This window comes from Hylobates moloch, unplaced genomic scaffold, assembly GCF_009828535.3.
Source record: "Hylobates moloch isolate HMO894 unplaced genomic scaffold, HMol_V3 SCAFFOLD_5, whole genome shotgun sequence".
Taxonomy (NCBI): domain Eukaryota; kingdom Metazoa; phylum Chordata; class Mammalia; order Primates; family Hylobatidae; genus Hylobates; species Hylobates moloch.
In genome coordinates, this window is record NW_026652280.1 from 81,046,199 (window position 1) to 81,065,160 (window position 18,962).

Here is an 18,962-nt window from a genome sequence, read left to right on the forward strand (position 1 = left end):
CAACAAAATTGATGGACCGCTAGCAAGACTAATAAAGAAGAAAAGAGAGAAGAATCAAATAGATGCAATAAAAAACGAAAAAGGGGATATCACCACCGATCCCACAGAAATACAATCTACCATCAGAGAATACTACAAACACCTCTATGCAAATAAACTAGAAAATCTCGAAGAAATGGATAAATTCCTCGACAAATACACCCTCCCAAGACTAAACCAGGAAGAAGTTGAATCTCTGAATAGACCAATAACAGGTTCTGAAATTGTGGCAATAATCAATAGCTTACCAACCAAAAAGAGTCCAGGACCTGACGGATTCACAGCTGAATTCTACCAGAGGTACAAGGAGGAACTGGTACCATTCCTTCTGAAACTATTCCAATCGATAGAAAAAGAGGGAATCCTCCCTAACACATTTTATGAAGCCAGCATCGTCCTGATACCAAAACCTGGCAGAGACATAACCAAAAAAGAGAATTTCAGACCAATATCCTTGATGAACATTGATGCAAAAATCCTCAATAAAATACTGGCAAACCGAATCCAGCAGCACATCAAAAAGCTTATCCACCATGATCAAGTGGGCTTCATCCCTGGGATGCAAGGCTGGTTCAACATACGCAAATCAATAAATGTAATCCAGCATATAAACAGAACCAAAGACAAAAACCACATGATTATCTCAATAGATGCAGAAAAGGCCTTTGACAAAATTCAACAACCCTTCATGCTAAAAACTCTCAATAAATTAGGTATTGATGGGACGTATCTCAAAATAATAAGAGCTATCTATGACAAACCCACAGCCAATATCATACTGAATGGGCAAAAACTGGAAGCATTCCCGCTGAAAACTGGCACAAGACAGGGATGCCCTCTCTCACCGCTCCTATTCAACATAGTGCTGGAAGTTCTGGCCAGAGCAATCAGGCAGGAGAAGGAAATAAAGGGTATTCAACTAGGAAAAGAGGAAGTCAAATTGTCCCTGTTTGCAGATGACATGATTGTATATCTAGAAAACCCCATTGTCTCAGCCCAAAATCTCCTTAAGCTGATTAGCAACTTCAGCAAAGTCTCAGGATACAAAATTAATGTACAAAAATCACAAGCATTCTTGTACACCAATAACAGACAAACAGAGAGCCAAATCATGAGTGAACTCCCATTCACAATTGCTTCAAAGAGAATAAAATACCTAGGAATCCAACTTACAAGGGATGTGAAGGACCTCTTCAAGGAGAACTACAAACCACTGCTCAATGAAATAAAAGAGGATACAAACAAATGGAAGAACATTCCATGCTCATGGGTTGGAAGAATCAATATCGTGAAAATGGCCATACTGCCCAAGGTCATTTATAGATTCAATGCCATCCCCATCAAGCTACCAATGACTTTCTTCACAGAATTGGAAAAAACTACTTTAAAGTTCATATGGAACCAAAAAAGAGCCCGCATCGCCAAGTCAATCCTAAGCCAAAAGAACAAAGCTGGAGGCATCACGCTACCTGACTTTAAACTATACTACAAGGCTACAGTAACCAAAACAGCATGGTACTGGTACCACAACAGAGACATAGATCAATGGAACAGAACAGAGCCCTCAGAAATGATGCCGCATAGCTACAACTATCTGATCTTTGACAAACCTGACAAAAACAAGAAATGGGGAAAGGATTCCCTATTTAATAAATGGTGCTGGGAAAACTGGCTAGCCATATGTAGAAAGCTGAAACTGGATCCCTTCCTTATACCTTATACAAAAATTAATTCAAGATGGATTAAAGACTTATATGTTAGACCTAAAACCATTAAAATCCTACAAGAAAACCTAGGCAATACCATTCAGGACATAGGCGTGGGCAAGGACTTCATGTCTAAAACACCAAAAGCAATGGCAACAAAAGCCAAAATTGACAAATGGGATCTCATTAAACTAAAGAGCTTCTGCACAGCAAAAGAAACTATCATCAGAGTGAACAGGCAACCTACAGAATGGGAGAAAATTTTTGCAACCTACTCATCTGACAAAGGGCTAATATCCAGAATCTACAATGAACTCAAACAAATTTACAAGAAAAAAACAAACAACCCCATCAAAAAGTGGGCAGAGGACATGAACAGACACTTCTCAAAAGAAGACATTTATGCAGCCAAAAAACACATGAAGAAATGCTCATCATCACTGGCCATCAGAGAAATGCAAATCAAAACCACAGTGAGATACCATCTCACACCAGTTAGAATGGCCATCATTAAAAAATCAGGAAACAATAGGTGCTGGAGAGGATGTGGAGAAATAGGAACACTTTTACACTGTTGGTGGGACTGTAAACTAGTTCAACCATTGTGGAAGTCAGTGTGGCGATTCCTCAGGGATCTCGAACTAGAAATACCATTTGACCCAGCCATCCCATTACTGGGTATATACCCAAAGGACTATAAATCATGCTGCTATAAAGACACATGCACACGTATGTTTATTGCAGCACTATTCACAATAGCAAAGAGTTGGAACCAACCCAAATGTCCAACAACAATAGACTGGATTAAGAAAATGTGGCACATATACACCATGGAATACTATGCAGCCATAAAAAATGATGAGTTCATGTCCTTTGTAGGGACATGGATGAAACTGGAAAACATCATTCTCAGTAAACTATCGCAAGGACAAAAAACCAAACACCGCATGTTCTCACTCATAGGTGGGAATTGAACAATGAGAACTCATGGACACAGGAAGGGGAACATCACACTCCGGGGACTGTTGTGGGGTGGGGGGAGGGGGGAGGGACAGCATTAGGAGATACACCTAATGCTAAATGACGAGTTAATGGGTGCAGGAAATCAACATGGCACATGGATACATATGTAACAAACCTGCATATTGTGCACATGTACCCTAAAACCCTAAAGTATAATAAAAAAAAAAAATTTCATGATTTTATTGTTGACAGTTTGTATATTTCCAATACATATGTTTCAGTATATTTTTATTGCTGCTGTCATTACTATTGTCAATGGTATAATTTTTTTCCTGTTATATAATGCAATAGCTGGTTACAGGAAAGGGATTCATTTCCAAATTGTGATCGTTATTCGGCTAACTTGATAAACTCATCAGTTTCATTATCTATTTTCTAATTAATATTATGTAATTTTTTTCTTAAGGAAAATAAAATACAAAATTATCAGACATCAGAACGATGGACAATGGAATTCATTAAGCATCTATTACTGTACTCCCTAAGTTTCCAGTTGAAATATTTAAAAGCCATGATACATGGCTTTTTTTTCTTTCCAACTTTTTTTTTTTAGGTTCAGAGGGTACATGTTCAGGTTTGCTATGTGGGTAAATTGCATGGCGTGGGGGTTTGGTGTACAGATTATTTCATCATCATGTAATAAGCATAGTACCCGATAGGTAGTTTTTCAATCTTCACCCTCCTCCCACTCTCCACCCTCAGGTAAGCCCTGGTATCTCTTGTTCCCTTCTTTGTGTCCATGCGTATTCAATGTTTAGCCCCCACTTGTGAGTGAGAACACACAATATTTCATTTTCTGTTTCAATGTTAATTTGTTTAGGATAATGGCCTCTAACTTCATTGCTGCAAAAAACATGATCTCATTCTTTTTTATGGATGTATAGTATTCCACAGTCTATATGTACCACGTTTTCTTTACCCAGTCCACCGCTGATGGGCATCTAAGTTAATTCCAGGCCTTTGCTATTGTGAATAGTGTGGTCAATGAACATATGAATGCATATGTCTTTAGGGCAGAATAATTTATAGTCCTTTGGGTATATATCCAGTAATGAGATTGCTGGGTAGAATGGTAGTTCTGTTTTAAGTTCTTTGAGAAATTTCCAAACTGCTTTCCACAATGGCTGAACTAATTTACATTCCCACCAGCAGCGTACAAACATTCCTATTTCTCTGCAAACTTGTCCACATCTGTTAGTAATAGCAATTCTGGCTGGTGTAAGATGGTATAACATTGTGACTTTGATTTGCATTTCTCTAATGATTGGTGATGTTGGACATTTTTCGTATGCTTGTTGGCCACGAGCATGTCTTCTTTTGAGAAGTGTCTGTTCATGTCTTTTGCCAACATTTTTTTTTTTTTTAGGCAGAGTCTTGCCCTGTTGCCCAGGCTGGAGTGCAGTGGCACAGTCATGGCTCACTGCAAACTCAGCCTCCCAGGCTTAAGCAATCCTCCCACGTCGGCCTCTCAAACTGCTGGGGATTACAGGCATGAGCCACTGTGCCTGGCCTTTGCCAACTTTTTAATGGGATTGTTTGCTTTTTGCTTGTTAATTTGTTTAAGTTCCTTTTAGATTCTGGATAGACCTTTGTTGGATGCGTAGTGTGCAAATATTTTCTTCCATTTTGTAGATTTTCTGTTTACTCTGTTGATAGTTTATTTTGTTGTGCAGAAGCTCTTTAGTTTAACTAGGTCCCATTTGTCAATTTTTTTTTTTCAATTACTTTTGCCATCTTCATCATGAAATCTTCGGTAGAGCCTATGCCTAGAATGGTATTTCCTAGGTTTTCTTTCAGAGTTTTTATAGTTTCAGGTTTTACAGTTAAGTCTTTAATATATTTTGAGTTGATTTTTGCATATGGTGAAAGGAAGTGGTCTCGTTTCAATCTTCTGCATGTAGCTAACCAGTTATCCCAGCATGATTAATTGAATAAGGAGTCCTTTTTTCCTTGCTTGTTTTTATCAACCTTGTCCAAGATTCGATGGTTGTAGGTGTGTGACTTTATTTCTGAGTTCTCCATTCTGTTCCATTGGTCTATGTGTCTGTTTTTGTACCAGTGCCAGACTGTTTTGGTTACTGTAGCCTTGTTTGAAGTAGGTAATGTTATGTCTCCAGCTTTGTTCGTTTTGCTTAGGATTGCTTTGGCTAGTCAGGCTCTTTTTTGGTTCCATATGAATTTTAGAATAATTTTTCCAATTCTGTGAAAGATGTTATTGGTAGTTTGCTAGGAATAGCATTGTATCTGTGAATTGCTTTGGGTGTATGGCCATTTTAACAATACTGAGCCTTTCCATCCATGAATATGGAATATGAAATGTTTTTCCATATGTTTGTGTTGTCTCTGATTTCCTTCAGTGGTGTTTTATAATTCTCATTGTAGAGATATTTCACCTCCCTGGTTAGCTGTATTCCTAGGTATTTTATTTTTGTGGATGGCTATTGTGAACGAGATTGTGTTTTTGAGTTAGCTCTCATCTTGGACTATATTGGTGTGTAGATATGCTACTGATTTTTGTACACTGTTTTTGTATCCTGAAACTTTCCTGAAGTTGTTTAATAGCAATTGGAGCTTTTGGGCAGAGACTATGGGGTTTTACAGGTACAGAACCAAATCATCTGCAAACAGGGGTAGTTTGACCTCCTCTTTTCCTATTTGGATGCAGTTTCTTTCTCTTGCCTGATTGCTCTGGCTAGGACTTCCAGTACTATGTTAAATAGGAGTGGTGAGAGTGGGCATCCTTGTCTTGTTCTGGTTCTCGAGGGGAATGCTTACAGTGTTTACCCATTCAGTATGTTGTCTGTGGGTTTGTTACAGATGGCTATTATTTTGAGGTATGATCCTTTAATGCCTAGTTTGTTGAGGGTTTTTATCAAAAGACTTTTCTGCCTCTTTTGAGGTCATTATGTGGTTTTTGGTTTTAGTTCTGTTTATGTGATAAATCACATGTATTGATTTACATATGTTCAACCAAACTTGCATGCTGGAAATACCTACTTGATCATGGTGGGTTAGTTTTTTGATGTGCTGCTGGATTTGGTTTGCTAGTATTTTGTTGAGGATTTTGCATCTATGTTCATCAGGAATATTGACCTGAAGTTTTCTTTTTCTCGTTGTGTCTCTGTGAGGTTTTGGTATCAGAATGGTTCTGGCCTCATAGAATGAGTTGGGGAGGAGTCCCTCCCCTCAATTTTTCGGGATAGTTTCTGCAGGAATGGTGCAACTCTTCTTTATATGTGTGATAGAATTAGGCTGTGAATCCATCTTTTCCAGGGCTTTTTCTCGTTGGTAGGCTTTTTATTACAAGTTCTTTTAGAACTTATTATTGGTCTGTTCAGGGTTCCGATTTCTTCCTGGTTCAATCTTGAGAGGTTGTATGCTTCCAGGAATTTATCCATTTCTTATTGGTTTTCTAGTTTGTGTGCATAGAAGTGTGTAATACTCTCTGAGGGTTTTTGCGTTTTGGTGGTGGGGGGGGTTGGTGGTAATGTCCCTTTGTCATTTCCGATTGTATTTATTTGGATATTCTCTCTTTTTTCTTTATTAGTCTAGCTAGCAGTCTATCAATCTTACTTATTCTTTCAAATAACCAAATTTTGGTTTTATTGAGCTTTTGTATGGTTTTTCACATCTCAGGTTCATTCAGTTCAGCTCTGAATTTGGTTATCTCTTGTCTTCTGCCAGCTTTGGGGTTGGTTTGCTGTTGCTTTTATAGTTCTGGGGATCACGTTAGGTTTTATTTGAGATCTTTCTAACTTTTCGATGTGGGCATTTAGCACTATAAGCTTTCCTTTCAACACTTCTTTACTTATCACTTCTGTTCCAGAGATTCTGGTATGTTTTATCCGTTTTCACTAGTTTCAAAGAATTTCTTGATTTCTGCCTTCATTTAATTGTTTACCCAAAAGTCATTCAGGAGCATGTTGTTTACTTTCCATGTAATTGTATGGTGTTGAGAGATCTTAGTGTTGATTTCTATTTTTATTGCACTATCATTCAAGAGTGTGGCTAGTATGATTTCAGTTGGTTTGAATTTGCTGGGAATTGTTTTATGGCCAATCGTGGTCAATTTTAGAGTATTTGTCATGTGCAGATGAGAAGAATGTATATTCTGTTGTTTTTTGGTGGAGTGTTCTGTAGATGTCTGTTAGGTCTATTTGGTCAAGTGTTGCGTTCCGGTCCTGAATATTACTGTTAGTTTTCTGCTTCAATGACCTGTCTAATACTGTCAGTGGGGTGTTGAAGTCTCCCACTATTATTATGTGGTTATCTAAGTCTTTTTGTGAGTCTCTGAAAACTTATTGTATAAACAGGTGCTCCAGTGTTGGGTGCATATATAATTAGGACAGTTAAGTCTTCTTTTTGAATTGAACCCTTTGTCATTATGTAATGCCCTTCTTTGTCTTTTTTTTTCTTTTTTTTGAGACAGAGTCCCACTCTGCCACCCAGGCTGGAGTGCAGTGGTGCAATCTTGGCTCACTGTGACCTCTGCCTCAAGTGATTCTCCTGCCTCAGGCTACCTAGTAGCTGGGATTACAGGCATGTGCCACCATACCCAGCTAATTTTTATATATTTTTTTTTAGGCAGAGTCTCACTCTATCACTCAGGCTGGGGTGCAGTGGTGCAATCTTGGCTCACTGCAACCACCACCTCCAGGGTTCAAGTGATTCTCATACTTCAGCCTCCTGAGTAGCTGGGATTACAGGTGTGCACCACCACGCATGGCTAAGTTTTTGTATTTTTAGTAGAGACGGGGTTTCACCATGCTGGCCAGGCTGGTCTCAAGCTCCTGACCTCAGGTCATCTGCCTGCCTCAGCCTCCCAAAGTGCTGAGATTATAGGAATGAGCCATTGTGCCTGGCCTAATTTTTGTGTTGTTGTTGTTTTTTTTAGTAGAGATGGGGTTTTGCCATGTTGGCCAAACCCAGACCAGCTTGAGCTGGTCTCGAGGTCCTAACCTCAAATGATCTGGCTGCCTTGGCCTCCCAAAATGCTGGGATTGCAGGTGGGAGCCACCGTGCCTGGCCCTCTTTGTCTTTTTTTGATCATTGTTGGTTTAAAGGCTTTTTTTGTCTAAAATTAGAATAGCAATGCCTGCTCTTTTTTGTTTTCTGTTTGCTTGATAGATTTTTTCCATTCCTTTGAGCCTATGGGTATCATTCCTGTGAGATGAGTTTCTTGAAGACAGCATACAGTTGGATCTTTCTTCTTTATCCAACTTGCCAGTCTGTGCCTTTTAATTGGAGTATTTAGCCTGTTTATGTTCAAAGTTAATATTGATATGTGCAGATTTGATTGTCATGTGTCATTAGCTGGTTGTTATTTAGACTTGATTGTGCCATTGTTCGATAGTGTCAATGGTCATGTAATTAAGTGTGTTTTTGTGGTGGCCAGTAGTGGTTTTTCATTTCCATGTTTGGCATTCTGTTAAGGACTTCTTGTAAGGCAGGTCTCATGGTACTAAATTCCCTTAGCAGTTGCTTGTCTGAAAAGGATTTTATTTCCCCTTCACTTATGAAGCTTAGTTTGGCTGGATATGAAATTCTTGGTTGGGATTTATTTTCTTTAAGAATTCTGAATATAGGTCCCCAGTCTTTTCTGGCTTGTAGAGTTTTTGCCGAAAGGTACACTGTTAGCTTGATGAAGTTCCCTTTGTTGATGACCTGCCCTTTCTCTCTAGATGCCTTTTTTCTTCCATGTTAACCTTGGTTAACCTGATGATTATGTGTCTTGGGGATGGTCACCTTGTATACTATCATCTAACAGGGGTTCTCTGCATTTTCTGAATTTCAGTGTTGACCTCTTTAGCAAGGTTGGGGAAATTTTTGTGGAGAATATCCTCAAATATGTTTTCCGGCCAGGCACAGTGGCTCATGCCCATAATCCCAGCACTTTGGGAGGCCGAGGTGGGTGGATCACCTGAGGTCAGGAGTTCAGGACCAGCCTGGCCAACATGGTAAAACTCCATCTCTATTAAAAATACAAAAAATTTAGCCAGGAGTGGTGGCGGGTGCCTGTAATCCCAGCTACTCGGGAGGCTAAGGCAGGAGAATCACTTGAACCTGGGAGGCAGAGGTTGCAGTGAGCTGAGATCATGCCATTGCACTCCAGCCTGGACAACAGAGTGAGATTCCGTCTCAAAAACAAAAAATGTTTTCCAAGTTCCTTGCTCTCTCCCCCTTTCTTGCAGGGATGCCAGTGAGTTGTGCGTTTGGTCTTTTTACATAATCCCATATTTCTTAGAGGTTTTGTTCATTCTTTTTTATCCCTTTTTCTTTATTTTTGTCTGACTGAGTTGATTTGAAGAATTGTTCTTTGAGCTCTGAGATTCTTTTCCTCAGCTTGGTGTATTCTGTTGTTAATACTTTCAATTGTATTACACAATTTTTGTAGTGAGTTTTTCAGCTCTATCAGATCAGTTTGGTTCTTTCTTAAAAATGACTATTTTCTCTTTCAGCTCTTGCATCATTTTATTGGATTCCTTAGGTTCCTTGAATTGGGTTTTGGCCTTCTCCTGAATGTCATTGATCTTCATTCCTATTCAGATTCTGAATTCTGTGTCTGTTGTTTCAGCCATTTGAGCTTGTTGGGGAAACCAGCCCCACACCACCTGGCGAGTACCCCGAGACCAGCGGAGACAAAGGATTTAGAAAGAGACAGAATAAATGTTTAAAAGGCGGGTCCAGGGGACCAGCTCCGCCTAATTTATTGGTTTACAAGCTCTTTGTTCTTAGGGCAGATGGGAAGGGTAGGAAGGGATGACGAAAAGGATTAATCAACGAAGGAGAACTTGTGAGTCATTCAATAAGATGTATAGTAGTGGCGGTTTCTGTAAATTCCCTTGAGCAAAGCGGGTGTCTAACTACTTAAGATCTTTAACTTAACCGGACTGAAATGGGTGGGAGTGGGTTTCAGGAGGAGCCAAGATGTTTGATTATACTCCACTGCTTCAGGGGAGTGTTATCTCCCCAGCAACCTCTGGAATGCTGCTGAGCGGTTATGCTCTAGGGGCAAAAATACATGAAGGCAATAAGGAGACTTTTCTCCTCTGAGGCCGCCCATGGCTTCCCATGGGTGTCTCACACAGGGGAGACCAACTCATCTGGCATCCCAGAAACTCTCTTTCCCACAGAGCTGATCAAGAACCATTGCTAGGGAACTAGTGTGGTCATTTGGAGGTAAGACGACACTCTGGCTTTTTGAGTTGCCAGAGTTTTTGTGCTGATTCTTTCTCATCTGTGTGGAGTGATGTTCTTTTAATCTTTGAAGTTGCTGTCCCTTGGATGGGCCTCAGCCTCCCGAGTAACTGAGACTACAGGCACGCACCACCATGCCCAGCTAATTTTCATATTTTTATTAGAGACGAAGTTTCACCATGTTGGCCAGGATGGTCTCGATCTCTTGAACTTGTGATCTGCCCGCCTCGGCCTCCCAGAATGCTGGGATTACAGGTGTGAGCCACTGCGCCCCGCCCAGTTTTTTTCTTTTATATACTTTGATGCCCTTGAGGGTTTGACTGTGGTATCAGCTGGGTTCAGTTCACTGGGCTTTCTTTCTGGAAGATTTCAGAAGGCCAAGTTTCAGTTCAGTTCAGCACTCCTGGGCTGCTTGCTCTAACCCTGGAGGCCTGGTACCAGGCCCATGGCTTTGTTCTCTGGCCCCTTGAGGTTAAGCACCTGCTGTGCTGGTGAAGTGGAGGTATTCCGAGTCTGCTGGCAACAACACTCTGCCAAAGCACTTCATCAGGGCAGTGGCAGCAAGGTCTGTGCTCATGTGAATGCATGCTGGCAGCTGTGGTGGCAAATCAATATTGACAGTTTTTCTAGTGGATTGTCTTAGATTTCCCTGATAGTTGAATAACTATCTATAAATAATGACCAATTTATGTTCATGGATTTATCTTTTAACATGGATTTTGCCCTCTGTTTGAAGAGAATATAGTTAACATCATGTTTCTCTCCATACAATTTTTTTATTTTAAATTGACAAATAATAATTGCATATATATTTTTTTTTAATTTTTTTTTTGAGACAGAGTCTCACTCTGTCATCCAGGCTGGAGTGCAGTGGCATGATCTTGGCTCACTGCAACCTCCGCCTCCCAGGTTCAAGCCATTCTCTTGCCTCAGCCTCCTGAGCAGCTGGGATTACAGACACCCAGCACCAAACCTGGTTAATTTTTGTATTTTTAGTAGAGACAAGGTTTTGCCATGTTGGTCAGGCTGGTCTCAAACTCCTGACCTCAGGTAATCTGCCCACCTCAGTCTCCCAAAGTGCTGCGATTATAGGCATGAGCCACTGCGCCCGACCCAAAATTGTATATTTTTATGGCATACAATATGATTTTTTGATTTATATTTACAATGCATACATGCATACATCAAATACAATCAAATTAATTAACAAAGCCATGACTTCACTTACTTTTTTTTGCATTAAAAACATTTATTTTATTTTATTTCACGTTTTTAGAGACAAATTCTTGCTCTGTTGCCCAGGCTGGAGTGCAGAAGCATAATCAGGGCTCACTGTAGCCTGAAACTCCTGGGCTCATGCAATCCTCCCACCTCAGCCTCTTGAGTGGCTGTGAATACAGGCACCCACCACTATGCCTGGCTAATTTTTAAAATTGTTTGTAGAGACAAGGTCTTGTATGTTGCCCAGGCTGGTCTCGAACTCCTGGCCTCAACTGATCCACCTGCCTCAGCCTCCCAAAGTGCTGGGATTACAGGTGTGAGCCACTGCGCCTGGCCAGACCTTGGTAAATTTTACACACACACACACACACACACACACACACTCATTTGAACATCTATCAACCCAATGATGTAGGCACCATTTTTAACCTACTTTTACAAACGAGAAAACTGAGTTTACATAAACTGAGTAATTTTCAGAGGGTTCAATAGCCCGTAGACATGGATCTGAACCCTCCTAGCCGTGGGCTTCGCCACTGGACCTTCCACTCCTTAGGACTGGAGGCAGAGGTGGCATCACTGATGGGGCTTCCCCACCATTTTTGGGTGATGGAAGTGAGAGCCGTTGTCGCCCTCAGCTGGGACTCAGCCAGACCTGCCAAGGTGTCTCTGATGACAAAGACCATAAGTTCCCCTTCCTTCATAAAGGTCTTTCTGGGTGATTCTCAGCTCTGCTGCCCATCAGACCCACCAGAGCAGTTTAAACAGAAGAGGAATGGGATCTCACCCTAGAACTACTGAATCAATATCCCCAGAGAGGGAAGCCTGCAGGGGGCTCAATATAGTTTAAGGGCCCCAAGTGATTTGATTGCACAGCTGAGAATGGAAAGCTCTGGCCTGGGCTGTGACTCTTCTCAAATGTGTGTTCACTTAAGAGCCAAATGTCTGGTGATTTCCTGCTCACCAAATGATGGCACTGCAGTGGAAGGGCAGAAGGGTGTCTATTGCTTTTGCTGGCGGTGGCCTTCGCTTTCCATCAACATTGAGATGACCCAGGCAGCAGAGCTAGGTTAGAAGTGGAAAACTTGAGCCCGGGGGTTAGAGGGAAGTGACCACCCACCCTGTTCATCCGTCTCTTCCTTTCCATTATCGTCCCTGCCTAGAAGCGAAGACAAGTATCTCTGATGCCTGTTTGCCTCCAGACGCCCCAGAAGCTCCTTGGGTAAAAAAAAGTTGGGCAATTTAATCATCACATCAGCCCTGTGAGGAGATATTGGTGGCTAGAGGTCACAGGAGGCTTTGCTTTTAGTAGACAGAAAATTTGAACCAGTGTCTTGTTGACAACTCCACCCATAAATGAAGACACAGATCTTGGAGTGAGACAGGGTAGAGGACAGGGAGAGCGGTTGTTTTCCCCAAGGAAATCTTCCAAAGGTGGGGTGTATTCAGCTATGTTTTAGGTACCTATGTGGTGAAAATGGTGGTGATGGAAGGGGCAGAGTGGGAGGATAGGTCTGGTTCAGACTTGATCTATGTGCAGCTGAAACACTTGTGGCTGATTGTCAGACATGCAGTGGAGGTCAAAGTGAGGTCCTTTCCGTGCCTGCTCTCCTATAACCAAACCACAGACCCTAGCTTCCTGCACCCCTGGTTTTTCTCCTCCTGAAGTGAGAACTCAGATTTGCCCTTGCACTGATATAAAGAACAGAGAGATAATCCTCAAAAGCCTAAAAGCAAACTGAGGTTCCAGGAAACATTGCCAGAGGCACCTGGACACTCACCTGGAGCACAGAGCAGAGTTCTTGCAGGGCTGCTCTCCTGGGCTCCACCCACTCAGGATGCAGGCAGGCATGGGGACATGACACTGATGGATGGCAGCAGCTCTGGCTAGGAAGGGAGAGCTGGAAGCCAGGCCTCATCACCTGCCAGATGCCCACGTGGACAGGACCAACCAGGCTCCCTAGGTACAAATAGCCCTGGGCTCCAAGGCTCCACAGGCTCCTGGGGTTGAGTCAAAACCACTCATCATTGGTTAAAGCTGAGCTCACAGCAGAATAAGCCACCATGAGGCTGTCGGTGTGTCTCCTGCTGCTCACGCTGGCCCTTTGCTGCTACCGGGGTGAGTACATCAGTCATGAGTCCAGCACCAGCCCCTGGGACACACCCTTCTCTGAGCATGAGGTCACCTATTTGGGTTAAGGTTGGGGTCTGAAACAAATCAAAATTCCAAACCTTATCCTGTGCTAGTTGAAGGAACTGCTCATAAAGCTCAGGCCTCATTTCATCAAATCCGCAGCACCTAGGAAGTTTTGCAGAAAATCAGTGCAGGCAAACGTTAGGAATTCTGCCTGAGCTTCACTCTTGGATGGGATCAGTGTCAGATGTAATGTGAGGTCTGGGGTGACTCTGGGCTCAGCCATTTCTCAGCTCTTTCACCGTGGGCAAGATGCTCACCCTCCCCGCGCCTCCTCCTATCACTGGTGCTTAGAACTTCTGCCGGGAATGGCAATGGGAATGGAGTGGGATTATTGTGCCAAGGGTCTAGCTGTGGATGTGAAGCCGATCACTGTACTCTCAGACATTCTCCTCCCCAGACCTCTAGGTGCCAACTGAGCTCACAGCCTCTTACATTGTAAATTCAGACTCATAAAATGTTACATCTGGAAGGATCCTTGAAGAACTCTCAGTCCAAGAAGAGATGGTGCTTTCTGATTCTCTCAATAAGAAGCCTGCAAATGAATTCTTAGAATAAGCAGCACTCAATATATCTTCTAGGGGTCCTAGCAGTAATGGTGGTAGGAATACTACAATGGTTAGCATCAGAACTTCTATTTTTCTAAAATTAATTATGGCTGTTTTTTCCCCAGTTCATTTGGGTACTTTCCTTTCCCCTGTCAGGACCAGTCCAGACTCTGATTTTTCTCTTTCCTCTTCTTTTCTGAACCTCTCCCTGTTTCCCTGTGACACCCCTGATCCTACCCTCTCCAAATTCTCCCCACAGTTTGAAGTTGCATAGTCAGGGGTCATGTTGAGCCTGGTGGGGCGCTTTCTGGATGCACAGTGTTTGCAAAAGACTTAGGGGAATGGAGATCCCAGACCAAACAAAATGATTACTCCAGGTCTTTCCAAAATTCCCAGTGGGAGCAGGAAGGATCCTCAGTTCCCTCCTCTCATCCTCTCCAAATAGTCTAGATGTTGCTGCAGAATATGGGCCAAGTACAATTTCCTGTATAAGCTTCTAATGTGTGTTAAAACTGATTCACATGATTTTATTTTGTTTTGTTTACCTTTTAGCTCTGTGTTGAATCACATAAGCCTAAATTCTACAACTTATTCTCAAAACATCACCTTCAACATTTTAATAATTTTAACAACTTCTTTTACAGATTTACTCATTTCTCTAATTTCTGATAGGATTCTGACTCTACCATTCACTTCAAAATTTGATTACCCAAAACCTCCTCTTCACCAATGTCCATGACTAATAAAGTGTCACTTAACTGGCAGAAAAAAGTGATTATTTTCAAATCTAGAAAAGAGAACATTGGCCATTGATCCAGAGAAGCTTTGGAAAGTAATGGGCGTGCTTTTTTTTTTTTTTTTGAGATGGAGTCTCGCTCTTTCACCCAGGCTGGAGTGCAGTGGCGCAATCTCGGCTCACTGCAATCTCCGCCTCCCGGGTTCACACCATTCTCCTGCCTCAGCCTCTCGCGCAGCTGGGACTACAGGCGCCTGCCACCTCGCCCGGCTAATTTTTTGTATTTTTAGTAGAGACGGGGTTTCACCGTGTTAGCCAGGATGGTCTCGATCTCCTGACCTCATGATCCGCTCGCCTCGGCCTCCCAAAGTGCTGGGATTACAGGCGTGAGCCACCGCGCCCGGCATGGGTGTGCTTTAAAAAAAACAGAGACTGAATGAGTGATCAGGAAGTTGGTTCTCCAGTTCTAGCTCTGCCCTTTGCTGTGTGACCTCAAGGAAGTCACAACCTCCTGGGTCTGACATTGTCATTGGCATAGTTATTAAATAGAAGCCTAAAACCCTGGCGTTCCTGTCTGGTCTCACACCAGGGAGGCATGGGAGAAACACTGATTTCCTTACATAAATTATATTTTTATTATTTTGCTCCAGCAAATGCAGTGGTCTGCCAAGCTCTTGGTTCTGAAATCACAGGCTTCTTATTAGCTGGAAAACCTGTGTTCAAGTTCCAACTTGCCAAATTTAAGGCACCTCTGGAAGCTGTTGCAGCCAAGATGGAAGTGAAAAAATGTGTGGATATGATGGCCTATGAGAAGAGAGTGCTGATTACAGAAACATTGGTAATTTCTTTCTCTTTCATGTGTCCAGGCTTCTGGTCAGCGGCACAGTGTGAAGTGAGGTCAGCTAGCTGCTCTGTGAGGGACACAGGTGGTGGGGCACCTGCCTTGCTGGTCACCGATTGAGAAGGTCACCTGGGGCCACAGGGTGGGTGCTACCATTTCACCTGCAGAATTCAACTCAGCTGCACACAGCCTCCTGCGTGTTTCTCCTCCTCAGGTCACCTGCCTGGATGCCGTGTCCCCAGAGTGTGCTGAGGACATGGGGAGTGAGCCCGGGGCCAAGGCAGGGTGATGAAGGGCCAAGCATGACTGCCTTTCCACCTGGGGACTTCCCTGAGGCCAAGTGGCCCTCACACAGTCACTGTGGAATGTCCTGGGGAGCATGGGAGCCTTGAGCAGGGAGAGGAAGGCAGGGAGGGACCTAGAGCAGGGGCTCCTGTAGTTGCTGCGCTGGAGGGCTGGGCTTCTCTGCAGCTTCTGCAGAACCAGGAAGGAGCCCCTCCCGGCTCCTCAGACTCCATGCTCCCCTCCTCACCCACGATGCTCTCCTGACCACGGCCAGTGTGCCAAGACCCTCGCTACTCTACCTCCTGCATTGCCGTGGAAGCGGGATGTTCTCACTCTGTCTTTCTCAAGAAATCAGAGGTTTTCCAGGGGCCTCTCAGCCTGGCTGCCTCTGGGTTGCTGTCCTGAGGTTTAGCTGCAAATGATCATGGAAGCTGCAGGCTCAGGACAGAGGTGCTCGGGCCCTGAGGCAGAATTCCCACATGGGGAGGCTGGAGTCTCCTGGAAGCCAAGCTTCCCAGAGGCCCTCCCAGCCCTGACCAACCTCTCAGCCCTGGGTCCCTCATTGCAGGAAACAGGAGACTCCAAGCCCTGGGACAGCCCAGACAATAACCTCTTGCTGCTCTGCTCTTACCCCCCTCTATGAGGACCCTGGGCCTCAAGCTTGGGTCCCCCCAGGGCTATTGGCCTGGCAAGGAAAGGCTGCTCCCTCACCGGCATGGGTGCTGGGAAGCCACCAGGCCTAGGCCCTGGTTTCCCGCACATGCTGAGTTCCTGCCTCTACCCTTGCAATTGTCTTTGGGAGCAGAATTCCGTCAGCCACTTGGGTGTTAACCTGTTGTCTCCAGGAGCCGCATGACTGACCTCACCTTCCTTTCTTTCATTTTCTATTTCAGGGAAAAATAGCAGAGAAATGTGATCGCTGAGATGTAAAAAGTTTTTAATGCTAGTTTCCACCATCTTTCAATGATATCCTGATCTTCACTGCAGAATGTAAAGGTTTCAACGTCTTGCTCTAATAAATCACTTACTCTGAACTTCTCCACTGGTCTTGTTATCCTGCAGTCTTGGGCCTTGAGTTGAGAGTGGTTTCCATAGGGGAGTGGCCTTTGGGCATGGCTGACAATCAACTCCAGAGAACCAGCATCCCGTTATCAATGGGGTCTGAGTCCGGGCATCCCAGAAGGAAATATTTGGTAGGAATCATCCTGCGTTCTTTACATATTTTCCATCCTGCAGCCGTAAATGAAAACCATGGTAATGAGGACACAGGAATTACAATATTCCTGCTGGTCTTGTACTAAGGGAACCCCCAGCCTGCCTGAGTGTCCAGGCCCAGGGTTCCCACCTAGCAGGGACCCTAGTGGATGTACCCTCAGACCCACAGTCAGCCTGCTTGGTGCCACCTCTGCACTGTGGTTTCTCTCCTCTGTCATGTCCAGTATACTTTCTTTTCCATTTACCATAATTTGAGGACATCTCCAGGTTTCAACTTGGATTTCACATTTGTTCACTCCCCACACTCAGAGGACTCCTCAGTGTCTGCATCACTCACAAGCACCTGAGGTGAATGCTTCTTTCCTCCCTCAAGTCACCCCAAGAGCTCCAGAGACCAGCACCTCCTGCCAATTGGACAGCTCCAAGAGCACACTCCACAGTCATTTCAGGAGGAGGATGTAAAACTGAGCACAGGGTCTGCCCCCAAACTGCTCTCCCTTCCATGAGCCCATCCAGGCTAAGGCACCCACCCAGCAAGTTCTCTGACCAGGACACAGGGAGACGCCACAGGTTCCTGGCTTGGTGTCCTGTGGCTGCTGCAAGAAACCTCCGCAAGCTTGGTGACTTAAAACAACTGACTTGACTGGGCGCAGTGGCTCACACCTGTAATCCCAGCACTTTGGGAGTCCGAGGCAGGCAGATCACAAGGTCAAGAGATCGAGGCCATCCTGGCCAACATGGTGAAACCCTGTCTCTACTAAAAATACAAAAATTAGCTCGGCATGGTGACGCAAGCCTGTAGTCCCAGCTACTCAGGAGGCTGAGGCAGGAGAATTACTTGAACCCGGGAGGCGGAGGTTGCAGTGAGCCGAGATCGTGCCACAGCACTCCAGCCTGGCGACAGAGTGAGACTCCGTCTCAAGAAAACAAAACAAAACAAAAACAAAACACCAACTGATTTTCTCGCACATCTGGGGGTCAGAAGCCCAACATTAGTGTCACGCTCAGGAGGTTGGAGGCAGGAGGGCTCCACTTGCACTGGAGACTCTCAGGGAGAGTTCACTAAGGGCTGCTTCTGGCTTCTGGGCCGCTGACCATCCTGGTCCTGTGGCCACATCACTCCAACCTCTGCCTCCATGATACATTCCCGTCTCCTTTTTCTTCCAGGTTAACGCCCACCCCCGCGACTTTTAATTACAAAATATAGGGTTTGGGTTTAGGCACCACCAGAATATTCAAAATAATCCTGCCATCTTATGACCCTTACCTTCATCATATCTGCAAAGTGCTGTTTTTGGGTCATGTAACGGAACATAGATTCCAGGGATTAGGAAGTAGATATCTTTGGGGGAATGGGGGCAAGAATCAGCCAACCACAGCTCCCCTCCCTCCTGCCCCCAACAGTGCTTTCCATTCTACTCCCTCCACGGCCACAGCGTCACCTCTGGGAGTCGCTCCATTCCCATCACACAGTCACATCACAGCCCAGTCCACATTCCTTCCCAGCTCAGACTAAGTCCCTAAATTGTCTTGCAGCCTCCGAGAATGCTTCCTGTAATACATCCTCCTCGTTCACGCCAAAGTGAGCCCCCTAAATCTGAAATGTGACACTATCCTCTGTTCAACAACCCTACATGACCAGAAGGCACTGGTTCTCAAGGGTTTCAAGTAAGGGAACACAATACTGAAAACGCACCTTCATAAATAGTGGTTATTTTTATACAGTGGAGAAAATAGATGACAGTTATTATTATTATTATTATTATTAATTATTTGAGACAGAGTTTCGCTCTTGTCGCCCAGGCTGGAGTGCAATGTCACGCTCTCAGCTCACTGCAACCTCTGCTTCCCAGGTTCGAGCATTTCTCCTGCTTCAGCCTCCCGAGTAGCTGGGATTACAGCCATGCACCACCACACCCTGCTAATTTTTTGGTTTTTATTAGTAGAGACGGGGTTT

At 44.0% G+C, this 18,962-nt stretch overlaps 1 protein-coding gene across 1 annotated transcript; it reads left to right on the forward strand.

Moving 5' to 3' along the window:
• The first annotated feature begins 13,181 nt into the window (after positions 1–13,181).
• On the forward strand, positions 13,182–16,824 carry LOC116468877 (secretoglobin family 1D member 1). Its single transcript, XM_032153084.1, has 3 exons — positions 13,182–13,305; positions 15,315–15,502; positions 16,684–16,824. The coding sequence occupies exons 1-3, from the start codon at positions 13,251–13,253 to the stop codon at positions 16,711–16,713; spliced, it is 273 nt and encodes a 90-aa protein (XP_032008975.1). The 5' UTR covers positions 13,182–13,250; the 3' UTR covers positions 16,714–16,824.
• The last annotated feature ends 2,138 nt before the right edge of the window (positions 16,825–18,962 follow it).